Genomic DNA, 13867 nt, shown 5'->3' with positions numbered 1-13867 from the left:
CTTGCTGCCACCAATTAATGTTATCTTCACAGGCTGCTGCTGAACTACCCACCTCATCCCTGTTGCTAATAACCTAATAACCAATGTGTACTCCTTTTACCCTCCTTAAGGTTGATCCAAGGTAGGATTTATCCTAGTGGGACTGCAAAGTGGCCAATGGGATTGGATAGGCAGGAGACAAGGAGAAGAGGGAGGGAAGTGAGTAGTGCACACTCTTAGAGCTTCTTCTATACCCCCCAGGACAACTGGTCTGGTTTTAAAGACAAACTCTTCAGTTTTGTCTCCTAGCCTTCCTTCCCAAATTCTTTTCCTTCCCCTAGAGTCCCAAGACACACCTTCTCCAATAAAATATCAGATATCCTTGTCTCAGTTTTCCTAGGAAATCTAGAGGAATCTTACTCTAATTCTCTGTAAGCCCCTGAGAGCCAATTATTATCAGTTATATGATCTTTATCCTTAAGTTGTATGTGAAAAAAAGAAGGAAATCTTCCCCTTTTTTATTGTTGTAAGCAGTAAAAAATTGATAAAAATTCTTGAGTTGTGAGCTTGCTTCAGGGATAAGAAAACTAGGGGAAATTGTGTGATTATCTTTAAAACCCAGAATGGAAAAAACACTTGATGACCCTGGAAAGGAAAACAGGAAAGCCAATCCTGAGGCCTTCAGAAGGGACTCAGCCAAGGATGGAATATCCCGCAGGTTCACAGTGGTGGAGGTCCTCCTGCTGTGATAGATTTATATTTATTTTTGATCTGTTTATAAGTTGAGGGTTGCCCACATTAATTTCAGAGAAAGAGTTAAATAATAGTTCCTAAATCTCTTAATTAAATTTGAGTGAGAGTGTGCGTTTATTGATCAGAATGCACTTATTGATACTGTAATATAGTTGTTTTTGCTTGTAAATCAGTTTAAATCGTGTTGAATGGGAAATGTAAATTTTAATATGAAGCATGACTATAGGCTGACTATATATATATGTGTATATATAAATATATTTAACTATAGAAAAAAATGCAGTGCCATGTGTTGTCTTTTGGAATTTGTATAATTTTTTTTTTTTTTTTTTTTTTTTTTTTTTTTTAGAAGATGTTGGGGGTAGGAGGGTTTTTTAATTAATTAATTAATTATTTTTTGCTGTGTTGCGTCTTCATTTCTGTGTGAGGGCTTTCTCTAGTTGTGGCAAGCGGGGGCCACTCTTCATCGCGGTGCGCGGGCCTCTCACTATTGCGGCCTCTTGTTGCGGAGCACAGGCTCCAGACGCGCAGGCTCAGTAGTCGTGGCTCACGGGCCTAGTTGCTCCGCGGCATGTGGGATCCTCCCAGACCAGGGCTCGAACCCGTGTCCCCTGCATTAGCAGGCAGATTCTCAACCACTGCGCCACCAGGGAAGCCCGGAATTTGTATAATTTGAGATAATACTATTTATTCCAGGGTATCTACCTTTGCTGAGAAAAGTTTTGCTAACTCATTTTTTGGAACTATTTTCAAACTTACTGGCTTTTAAAAATAAAAGTACAGTACATCCCCCTTCCCCCAAAATTTTGGCAGGAAGAATTTCAGACACATAGCAACATATAAGGAATTTTACAGTGAATACCCATCATCTAGATTCTGCCATTAACTTTATCACCTATCTATCCATTTATCTGTTATCTGTGTTTTTAAAAGAATGTTTTTATTAGTATCAAATTCTTTCTGTCTTTTATGCAACGTTTAAGTAAAAGCTTTGTGTGTAAGGTACTTTGTTAAGGTTTGTATAGGGGCCAAATTGAAGTCAGTGAGCTGCAACATGGTTGGTTGAATGTATTTTTTCTTCCCCAATCAAAAATAAAGCTTTGTTTTCTCTGGTAAGTAACTCTTAAGTTGAAATTTTTGTTTCATTATTTGCAGCTCATTAAGTGCGTTAGTGTAGTAAGTTCCTGAGCTTTAGCTATTTTATATGACTCAGAAATGATGGGGAGAATTGAGAAATTTTTAAAAATACAGAAAATACTTTAGCCACTTCATATTTACCGCTAGAGGTCTCACTAACTTCTGAAAACTTGATATCTTTGACTACACTGGAAGAACTTGGCTCTCAAGTTAAATTCTTGTAGAATAATATAATCAGGTAAGTTGAAACCTAGGTATTTTTTTTGTTAGGGAATAGAGCTTGTATTTTGTATTATTTAACACAGGGAAACATAGGAGGATGGGACTTAGACTTTCATACCTAAATAAGGATCTGGAAGCCACACCGAGTGACTTCTGTGTGGAAAATGTTGTTTTTCTCAGTTCTAATTCTTTAACTAGTTAAGCATCATCTAAAGGGAAAGCTAGAAATGTGATTTTTGTTTGTTTTTGCTTGCAGACATACATTTATCTGTTTATTTGTTTAGATGGTAGAATCAAAAGAACAAGATAAAATGGATTCCTCCCAGGAGAAAAATACTTAATGTTATTGAAGGTAGAGGGGAAAGTATTCTTCCATTAGACACATCTACAAATGGTTAGGTATTATTGAAATACTAATATGAATAGTGCTAAACTTAGTTAAACAATATAGTTAAATAGATTGCTACGCTAACTTGCCAGGTTTTTTCTTGAATACTTAATACTCTTTTTTTAAAAAAATAAATTTATTTTATTTATTTATTTTTGGCTGCTTTGGGTCTTCGTTGCTGCACTCGGGCTTTCTCTAGTTGCGGTGAGTGAGGGCTACTCTTCATTGCAGTGCGCAGGCTTCTCATTGCAGTGGCTTCTCTTGTTGCGGAGCATGGGCTCTAGGCACGCGGCTTTAGTAGTTGTGGCATGTGGGCTCTAGAGCTCAGGCTCAGTAGTTGTGGCGCACAGGCTTAGTTGCTCTGCGGCATGTGGGATCTTCCCAGACCAGGGCTTGAACCTGTGTCCCCTGCATTGGCAGGCGGATTCTTAACCACTGCGCCACCAGGGAAGCCCAATACTCTTAAATATTAGTCTTTTCTTACTTATTTGAAGTTGACAGATCACAGAATCATAGAATTGGGAAACTGGCTAGGTGATTTCTGTCTGGCCTTAAATCTTGGCAGATTAGTATCTTGACTTAAAAAAATTAGCATAGATATATCAAGGTACAAAATTTCTGCAATTACCAACACTTAACCAACATTTCGTTTTAGTGTCTTCAGCTGTCCCTAGGAAATTTACAGTATCTCAGTATGTCTCACATCTAAACTGTTGTTGTGGTCTCCAACATTTTATTTAGTTCCACCTTCATCCCCTGACTTAAAATTCTACTCATCCTACTGTTCTTCATCCTACTGTATGAAGCTTACAACAGCTTCTCTGTACCTTTAATCTTTCCTTCTCTGAATACCACTAGTAGACAAATATGACAGTGTATTTACAGCCATGCTCAAGAATCTAAAGTGACTCCCTGTTCTCTACCTCAGTCATTCCAAGCCTTTATTTTCTGACTTTTAAGGCTCTCTTACTGGATCCGTCTTATCTCTCCAACGGTATTTACTTTTACACCTTAGCACAAATGCTTTGATTAAACCCCTCAAAGTCCTTCAAATATTGTTATACCCTCCTTGGAACGCCTCCTGTTTGTCCTTTAAAGCCCAGATGAGTCCCATCCCCTCAAAAAGGGGGTGGGAGAAGAAAGCCTTTTGCTATTGTTCACACTCAACTTGTTCTCCTGCTTTTCTGAGCTCTTGTACTCACTGTTGAACTACATAGTAAATGAGAGGTGTGATACAGCATAGTGGTTAAGTGCATGAAATCAAGAACCAGACTGTGTGTGCATGGGTTTAGAATCTAAACTTTAGACCCTGCCTCTGCCACTTACTACTGGGTGACCTCAGGCTAGTTAATTAACCCCTTTGTGCCTCAGTTTCCTCATCAGTAAAATAGAATAGTAGTATTTACGCCATGGGGTAATTTTGAAGATTAAGAGATTTAACATATGTAAAGCATTTAGAATAGTGCCTGACGTAGTATTATAAGTGCTTTCTTTATAATCAGTATGGTCAAAAACTTGTTTATTCTCAGGAGTTTTTTTTGTTTTTAATGTATGGTGTTTTACTTTTCCCAATTAGATAGTACGCTCTTTTAAGGCAGGGTATTAAATTTTTTGTTTCAGTTTCTCATCACTTATGATAGTTAATCATTAAAATTTTTTGGCTAATTTGATATCTCTGTAGCCTGTGTTACTGTGTGAAAACTTTAATAAGCTCTTTCCTTTGAATGAGCTACTAAGGGAGACTGTGGGAAAGCTCTAAGAGAGCCAGGGATGTTTTAAGCATTCACCTTTCTGGGGTTAAAGGGCTGGTAAAGATCTATGATAACTTGTACATTATAAAGAAATCTCTAGACTTTGGTAGTTTAAGCTGAGCGTGTTTTGAGATAGGAGCAAGAAAAAATGTAGTTTTTGATATTTAATGTAGAATTAACTTTAATCTTAGTTTTAAAATGGACCACTTTTCATTTATAGCTTATCATTTAAACTTTTTATGAAGAATGGAATAATCTTTTGTTTTGTAGAAAATATTAATCTTTAATTAATCTTCCATGTCAAAATATTCTTTAATTAAAAAAGAACCCTCTCTTTTTTTCCCACAGGGCTTCCTGATCCATTTGCTAAGGTGGTGGTTGATGGATCTGGGCAGTGCCATTCTACAGATACTGTGAAGAATACACTTGATCCAAAATGGAATCAGCATTATGACCTGTAGGTTTAAACGATTTATTTGAAATGAAACATGGAATCACTGTTATTTGATATAGTCTTTGAAAAGAATCACTGAATATGATCTGAGTTTGATCTGTGGTGTAATTTGCTCCTCACAGAGGGATGCAAAACCTAGTGTGAAAGTCCTTTGGCTTATTGATAGCTGGTTTTGGAAGGTGAGCTATGCTTAATAAGCCCATGAAGAACAAAATGGATACACAGTATACAGCAACCCGCCCCACACACCTTTTTTTCAGTCAAATAAAGGTATTAATTCACTTTAGGTCAGTTATAAGTATATAAATCAGAAATCATAATTGGAGTACACTCAGGCATTCTTTTTGTTTCTTATATGGATGGTTTCTTCTAAATTTTATTTTAATCATAGTAGCATATGTACTGTTTTTAAAAAAGCAGATGATACTGTAGGTCTTTTAATGGGAAAATGCAGTTCACTGTCACATTCTTTTTTTTTTTTTTTTTTTTTTTTTGCGGTATGCGGGCCTCTCACTGCTGTGGCCTCTCCCGTTGCGGAGCACAGGCTCTGGACGCGCAGGCCCAGCGGCCATGGCTCACGGGCCCAGCTGCTCCGCGGCACGTGGGATCCTCCCAGACCGGGGCACGAACCCGTGTCCCCTGCATCGGCAGGCGGACTCTCAACCACTGCGCCACCAGGGAAGCCCCTCGCTGTCCCATTCTTATTCCTGATTCCAATTCTCAGGGTAACTGTTTCCAGTAACTTTGGCTGTTTGTTCTAGAATTTCCTTCTGCTTCTAGATATCATGCTTATTTATAGCATTTAATATAAATATATATTTATTTCATGTTAGGTATTATTTTTACATTTTATACTGTAGAAAATGATTTAGCGTTTACAGCTGATATCTCTCATCCCATTCCTACAACATCCACGTGACCCTTTCCTTCTCCCAGTCCTCCTGTATAGTTATTTGAACCTTTTCGGTTACATCATTGTTCTGTGTTTATGCTATTATGATCATGTAAATATTCATAACTGAGTCACACGGTGTGCAGTGATTACATTTTCTTTCTTGACAACTTCTGTTTTTATGAAGTTAATAACTAACTTTTCCATTTGTTTAGTTTTCCATCTCATTAAGAAATTCACAAACTCTTAAAGTACTGAACGTCTCCTCTGCTTATTTATGTTCACCACATGAGATAGTCTATTGGCTTTGTTTTCTTCTTGGAGATAGCCCTCCTAGAGCTTCTATGCTTTACTTCAGTCTGGACTGGTAGTTCTCTAAGACCTTCTGCCCTGGAACTTGCCTTTATCATTATGTTGGGAATTTTGTTTCTCTCTTCTAAGTCCAATGACTTCCTATTTTTCGGTTTACTTCCCTGTTTTTTTTTTTTAGATGTTGGGGGTAGGAGTTTATTAATTAATTAATTTATTTTTGCTGTGTTGGGTCTTCGTTTCTGTGCGAGGGCTTTCTCTAGTTGTGGCAAGCGGGGGCCACTATTCATCGTGGTACGCGGGCCTCTCACTATCGTGACCTCTCTTGTTGCGGAGCACAGGCTCCAGACGTGCAGGCTCAGTAGTTGTGGCTCACGGGCCTAGTTGCTCCGCGGCATGTGGGATCCTCCCATACCAGGGCTCGAACCTGTGTGCCCTGCATTAGCAGGCAGATTCTCAACCGCTGCGCCACCAGAGAAGCCCCTACTTCCCTGTTTTGGTGAAGTACGTCTTCCATTGTTATCTTGAGGAAGAGTACAAAGATGGGGAAAATTTCTTTGAGATTTTGTCTGAAGATATATTTTGTCTTCTTACTTGGTTGATAGTTTGTCTGAGTATAGACTTGTAGGTGAGACATCACTTTCCCTTCAAATTTTGAATACATTACTCCACTGTCTTCTAGGTCTAGATCAGCACTGCTGAATAGAAATACAATGTGAGCCACAAATGGGAGTTTATCTGTAATTTTAAATTTTCTAGTAGCCACATTAAAAAAAGTAAAAAGAAACAGGTGAAATTAAACTTAATATATGTTTTATTTATCTAAAATATCTTCATTTCAACACGATATCAAAATAAAATAATCGAGTTGTTTGTTTATTTTATACAAAGTCTTTGAGGGACTTCCCTGGCAGTCCAGTGGTTAAGGCTCCACGCTTCCACTTCAGGGGCACAGGTTCAATCCCTTGTCGGGGAAGTATCTCGCATGCTGCATGGTGTGGCCTTTAAAAAACAAAAAACAAAAAACAACGAAGTCTTTGAAATCAGGAGTTTGTTTTGCATTAACAGAGTGCCTCAATTTGGGCTAGCTATATTTCAGGTACTCAGTAGCCGCATGTGCCTTGTGACTACCATTTTGGACAGCGCAAGTTTAGAGTATTGCCGATGGCATCCTGATTTTGGTCCTTCATGATTGTTGTTTTCCACTGGAAGATTTCAGGGTATGCTGTTTATGCCTGATTTTAAATTTTTTAATGATGGACATGGTATATCTGAAATATAGTACTAGATACTGACTGTGACTTTAATCTGGATACTTAAGCTCATTAGTTATGAGAAAATTTTCTATTTATTTAATCATCTATAGATGATTTCCTGTTCTCCATTGTATTTCTTTCTCTCTTTTACTTTTTCGAGAACTCCTGTTATTTGGATGTTATCCCTCCTGAATTGATCATCATTTAGTTGTCCTATCTTTCTTCTCTCATATTTTATCTTAGTTAAAAAAAAAGTTATAATAAAAATTTTTGTTCTAGTAAAAAATTAAAAACTACCATGAAATATTTGGGCTGTTTTCCCAACTTTGTTTTCTAGCATTCCTATTTATTGTAATTTCTGCTCTCAAATATTAAATTTCCAATATCATTTTGCTTTCTGACTGTTCCTTTTTCATAACTTACTCTTATTCCTAGACGCAATATCTTCTCTGATGAGAGAAGTATTATAATTGTAGTTTTTTTCTGTTGTATTGCCTCTCTTTTCTCAGATTTCCTTTTTTTTCTGTTAGTTTGGTTTGGATTTCTGTCTTTTTATATTTAAGGGGAGGCACTTAAATGTTGATTGGAAACTCTCTACCCATGGGTAGAGCTGATCAGCTTGGTAGGGTAATCAGGAGTAACTGTGACATTTTCTGCACAGAATTCTCCCTCTCCTTCCTGGGGGCTGTATTCTTGGATGCTTGTGTTCGTGGATCTGAACGGCATAGGGATGCTAGGAGGTGTCTCCATTCACTAGATTAACCTCTTCTTAATACCCTGTTTTTATTACAGAATTTCATCTCCCTCAGCTGTGCCTAGTGTCCCTGAGTGCTGCCAGGTTTTGAGGATGAATTAGGTTGGGGAAAGGATTCAGGAGGTCTTTCCACTCCTTTTTTTAATTTTATTTTTTTAATTGAGGTGTAGTTGATTTACACTTTCCATTCCTTTTAAATACTTTGACTTATTATTCTGTTTCAGCCTCATCATCACCATTGGAGTATATTGGGCTTACAGTTTGGGAATATTTCGGGGCTTGGTGGCAGTAATAATCTTGTTTCGGGGAGTCTATTGCTCCTTGCAGGCTTAGGTTTCAGTTTCCTACAGGTTGCTAATTCAGTTATCATATGCTCTCTAAACTTCTCCCGTTTTGTGAACATCTCCCAGGTTATAAACATGTTAAATGTCCTGATATCCTGACTTTCCAAGTGTTTAGCCTTTTAAGCTTCACAGTCATTCTATTTCATGCTTCATCAACATCAGCTTTTCTTCCAAATGTTCCACTTGTCTTTACCTACTATCTGTGTAGCTAAGCTTTTGAGTTCTTAATCAGACTCTTTCTTTTCTTTTCTTTTCTTTTTTTGACCGTGCTGCGCAGCTTGCGGGATGTTAGTTCCCTGACCAGGGATCGAACCCGTGCCCCCTGCAGTGGCAGCACAGAGTTCTAACCATTGGACCACCAGGGAATTCCCTTGATCAGATTATTTAAAGCCATTTCTTTATTTTTATTTTTATTTTTTATTTTTTTTGCGGTACGCGGGCCTCTCACTGTTGTGGCCTCCTGTTGCGGAGCACAGGCTCCGGATGCGCAGGCTCAGCGGCCATGGCTCATGGGCCTAGCCACTCCACGGCATGTGGGATCTTCCCAGACTGGGGCACGAACCCGTGTCCCCTGCATCAGCAGGCGGACTCTCAACCACTGCGCCACCAGGGAAGCCCTAAAGCCATTTCTTTTAGCTTCAGTCAGATCTAAATTCAGCCAGGGACCCAGCTACAACAGTGAACAAGACATAGTCCTCCAAGCTTACAGCCACGTGGTATATAAAGACAAGAAATAGGAAAGTATAAACAGTGTGATGAGAATATGTATAGGGTGCTGTGGAAATATATAGAACTTCTTGACACAGATTTAGGAGCTGGGGAGAGCCTCCTAGAAAAAGTGGCATTTAGGCTTAGACCTTAAATAGGAGTTAACTTGAGGACGGAGAAGGTGGGAAGGCTCTAAGCAAAAGCTGTCTGTGTGAAGACCCAGAGGTGAAAGACAACGTGATTCTGAAAACAGTTCAGAGAGGCAGCATTGGTCAGTTCACATGTAAGGTAAGGGGAGTGTGGTAAAAGACAAGCAGTGAGAGGCAAGCAGGAGCCAGCTCTTGAAGGTCCTTGAAAGCCTATTAATAAGTGTGAATACGCTCTTAAAAGCAATAGGGAGCAATGAAAGTGTTTTGAGTGGGGAAATGCTATTATCAGATTTATATCCAAGAGTGGACACTTTGGCTGTAATGTGAAGAATGGCCTAGAGGGAGCCAAGAATGGCAAAGAAACTAGTTCCAAGATTATGAAGGAAGCCGTCAAATAGAAAATAGCTTTATGTTAGAGAAGTGATAATGTGAATGGAGAGATACAGACATTGTAAGTATTTTTAATATGGCCTTCAAACTTAAAAAAATTTTTTCCTTGGGGGAAAAAAAGTGAAATTGTACTAAACCCTGTGCTTTGCTGGATTTGGCTCACAGGCTGTGGTTTTCCTGTGGACCCCCTCCTTAGAGTCCTTGCTTTTCTAGCTTTTCTGCTGCTACAGTCTTTCTCAACACAGCAGCTAGAATGATCCTGTCAAAACGTATATCAAATCTGGTTACTCTCCTGTTCCACATCCCCCATTGGCTTCCTGTCTTACTTAGAGTAAAAGCCAGAGTTCATACTCTGGCTGACAAGGCCCTTTATAATTTGTCCCTTGTGTTGGTTAGATATAATAGACTGATATAATAGACAACCCCACATTTTCAGTGGTTTAATACAATAGAAGTATATTTTGTATATAAGGTCCATTTGGCAGGGAAGCAAGACACTGTCACACAGTCATTCAAGGATACAGGCTGACAGAAGCTCCCTTGTCTTCAATGTATGTTCCCAAGGTCTCTCTGGGCTTTGACATCCAGCCTCCCAAAAGGATGCTTAAGCCAGTGGTGGGTGGGCTGCTCTAAGGCCTCAGGGAACAAATATTTTAGCATACCTGTGTATCAGGCTTATCAGTTGGGAAACTGATTTAGTGTGATTTTTTTTTTTTCTTTTTTTTTTTTTTTTTTTGCGGTATGCGGGCCTCTCACCGTTGTGGCCTCTCCCGTTGCGGAGCACAGGCTCCGGATGCGCAGGCCCAGCGGCCATGGCTCACGGGCCCAGCCGCTCCGCGGCATATGGGATCCTCCCAGACTGGGGCACGAACCCGTATCCCCTGCATCGGCAGGCGGACTCTCAACCACTGCGCCACCAGGGAGGCCCTTAGTGTGATTTTTTAATGTTTGGTTTGGGGCAATTTAGCTGGTTAATACTTGATTCTGATTCTAGAAGTTTTACATATCATGCAGGTACATACTTGCCAAGTTAAGTCTGTTTAGGTCTATTTGAAAATTGATACATGCATACTGAATGTTATTTTAGTCCAGATTTTTTCATTTGCAAGCAACAGAAATGAAATTCAAATTGGCTTAATTTTTGAAAAGTATTAGCTTGCATAATTAAACATATACACACTACTATATATAAAATAATCAACAAGGACCTACTGTGTAGCATAGGGAACTCTACTCAATATTCTGTAATAACCTATATGGGAAAAGAATCTGAAAAAGAATAGATATATGTATATGTATAACTGAATCACTTTGCTGTACACCTGAAACTAACACAACATTGTAAATCAACTATACTCCAATATAAAATAAAAATTAAAAAAAAAAAAGTATTAGCTTGCATAATTAAAAGTCTAGAAGGGTAGGCATGCTTTAACACAGCTGGATTCAGGGCCTCAAGTGTGCCTTTCATGTTACTCATTTAAAAGTTTTAGGGCTTCCCTGGTGGCGCAGTGGTTAAGAATCCGCCTGCCAATGCAGGGCACAGGAGTTCGAGCCCTGGTCCGGTAAGATCCCACATGCCGCGGAGCAACTAAGCCCGTGCACCACAACTACTGAGCCTGTGCTCTAGAGCCCGCGAGCCACAACTACTGAAGCCCGTGAGAAGCCACCACAATGAGAAGCCTGCACCCCGCCACAGAGTAGCCCCCGCTCGCTGCAACTAGAGAAAGCCCGCGTGCAGCAACGAAGACCCAATGCAGCCAAAAATTAAATAAATGAATAAATAAATAAATTTATTTCAAAAAAGTTTTAGTCCTTACTTAAGTGGTCTAGGCTTTTTTTATATACCAGGTGAATTTTTCTGATATTACTGCTTTATTGAATGACAGTTTAAGGTCAAGGTTGCTGGACCAAAAATTTGACCTCTTAGAGTCATTGAAATTTAGGGTTCTACTGATATAATTATGTTATTTTATTATATTTTCGCATGGGATGACACCATGTTAACAATTGGCTGTGGTAGAGCTTCTCCATACTTACAGGTATATGCACAGACAAGTAATAGTAACGCTTTTCCCTGCTCTGCTTGTCTGCAGGCAGTGAAGTGAAATCTGCAAGAGTCCTGCTCGCTCAAGGCCTGCATACAGGAGAGAAGCAGGGGAAAAGCGTTACAATCAGCTTTTGTTCTACAGCATTTTAAAACATAACAGGTATGTCAGATTTTTGGTCTGTCAGCCTTGACAATGCCTCTTGAAAATGAACTGAGTATTCGCTGAGGTAGTAGGTCATGTCATTGAAGTGTATTTAAAGTGTGACTGTGATAAAAGTTTTTCTAAGATTTTTGTTTTTGGAAAGAAATAATCATAAACTTCCGTAGGGTTATTTGACACTAGCTACTAAAATAGTTTTTTTTTTTTTTTTTACTAACAAAAATTGTTACTCAGCCTGAGAGTGGCAGGTATGATAAAGAATATATTAAAAATTCTTTTTAGATTTTACTTTAGAATTAAAAAAAAATTTAAATTCAGTCCTGTGGATAGACTGAATTCAAACATATTTTGCGTTATCTAGCTATACTCAAACATTTGTGACTTTAGACTACAAAAACAAAAGAAAAATTTTATCCTAACTACTCATAATTGCCAAGTTACTCATGCAGTCATTTTGTTTTATATAGGTATATTGGAAAGTCTGATTCAGTTACGATAAGTGTATGGAATCACAAGAAGATCCATAAAAAACAAGGTGCTGGATTTCTTGGTTGTGTTCGTCTTCTTTCCAATGCCATCAACCGCCTCAAAGACACTGGTTGTGAGTACATACTAGTGCTTTTAAAAATTTAAATATACATATTTAAATATATATACGTATGTATATTTTTTGATGGGGGAGGCAGGAGTCCAAAAACTTAATGTCCTGTGTGTGTTTGAAACATTGGTAAAAATTCCTGATCTAAATTTACTTTGTTGGCTTTTTAAAAAGAATGAAACATTTTAAATATGTGAAACCTAGAAATGAATCAGAGCTGATACTTAGTATCCAGTGAATTTGTAAGTGCTAAGAAATGACCGATATCCAGAAAAATAAAAAGAGGGAATTCCCTGGCGGTCCAGTGGTTTAGGAGTCTGTACTCTCACTGCCTCGGGCCCGGGTTCAGTTCCTGGTCAGGGAACTAAAATTCCACAAGCCATGCAGTGTGACGCGGCCAAAAAAAAAAAAAGTAAAAAGGTGTCAAAGTATTAAATGTCTTTTTTATTACTTAGCACTCATCTCTGGTTTAGGTGCATTTGTGAGATAAAGGGAGTTTTATTTAGGTCATTGGAGTGTTTAATGTAACTGTTAAAGGGGAATTATTAGTGAATAAAAATGACATATAAAACTGCTCTGAGGTCTTCCCTGGTGGCGCAGTGGTTGAGAGTCTGCCTGCCGATGCAGGGGACACGGGTTCGTGCCCCGGTCTGGGAGGATCCCACATGCCGCGGAGCGGCTTGGCCCGTGAGCCATGGCCGTTGAGCCTGCGTGTCCGGGGCCTGTGCTCCACAACGGGAGAGGCCACAACAGTGAGAGGCCCACATACCGCAAAAAAAAAAAAAAAAAAAAAAAAAACTGCTCTGAAAAATTAAAAGTTATAAAGGTAAGACATTATTTTGAGTGTAAGACAGCTGTATTAACTGCTTAACTGTAGCTTAATTTTTCACCAAACTGGTCATTTACAAGATTAGACCAAGATCAAGACATTAGAAGCAATTTCTATATTGGGTTGACAAGTTGACTTGTTAGTGTATGTGTAATTCATGTAACCAGATGACAGAGCATCTTTTGGGGGGTATTCCATTGGGACATAGATGGAAACATCTTTTTCAACAGAAAATTTTTTTCTTTTTTTTACAGAATTCTTTTTTATATAATATAAAAAATATTGCTAGCTGTTGTCATGGGATTGTAGTCCAGATGCCTATTCTAAGCAAAAATTCACATAGACTCCAGCTAATGAAATTAATAAATAAAAATAGTTTGAATTTAGCTTTGAATGTTAGGTATATAATATTAAGAGATGATCCCTTTTAATGTAGTGTGATACCACAACCCAGTTATAAAAATATTACTGTTAAAAATTAAAAAGGAGAAAATTGAGCTAGAAGTTCTGAGGGGAATTTAAAGGCACCTGAGAATTTCTTATATTTCTGGGTTGACAGGGTGACCAACAGGAGGTAGAAGATGTTGGGATTGGAAAAGGTCTAGCATATAAAAAACAAACCATTTTTGGGACTTCCCCAGTAGTCTAGTGGTTAAGACTCTGCCTTCCAATGCAGGGGGCATGGGTTTGATCCCTGGTCAGGGAACTAAGATCCCACATGCTGTACAGTGCAGCCAAAAAACC

The 13867-nt window shown here is 38.6% G+C and overlaps 1 protein-coding gene across 1 annotated transcript in view; it reads left to right on the top strand.

Annotated features, from left to right (window-relative positions):
* Positions 1 to 13867, top strand: part of SMURF2 (SMAD specific E3 ubiquitin protein ligase 2) — a 131050-nt gene that overhangs the window by 74997 nt on the left and 42186 nt on the right. The window contains exons 3-4 of the mRNA XM_060080366.1: positions 4579 to 4687; positions 12164 to 12297. Of these exons, the coding sequence (XP_059936349.1) occupies positions 4579 to 4687; positions 12164 to 12297 (243 nt within the window). The remainder of the gene's footprint in view (positions 1 to 4578; positions 4688 to 12163; positions 12298 to 13867) is intronic.

Source organism: Mesoplodon densirostris, chromosome 18, assembly GCF_025265405.1.
Source record: "Mesoplodon densirostris isolate mMesDen1 chromosome 18, mMesDen1 primary haplotype, whole genome shotgun sequence".
NCBI lineage: Eukaryota > Metazoa > Chordata > Mammalia > Artiodactyla > Ziphiidae > Mesoplodon > Mesoplodon densirostris.
Note: the sequence above shows the minus strand (reverse complement) of the source record. Positions and strands in the feature narration are given on the sequence as shown.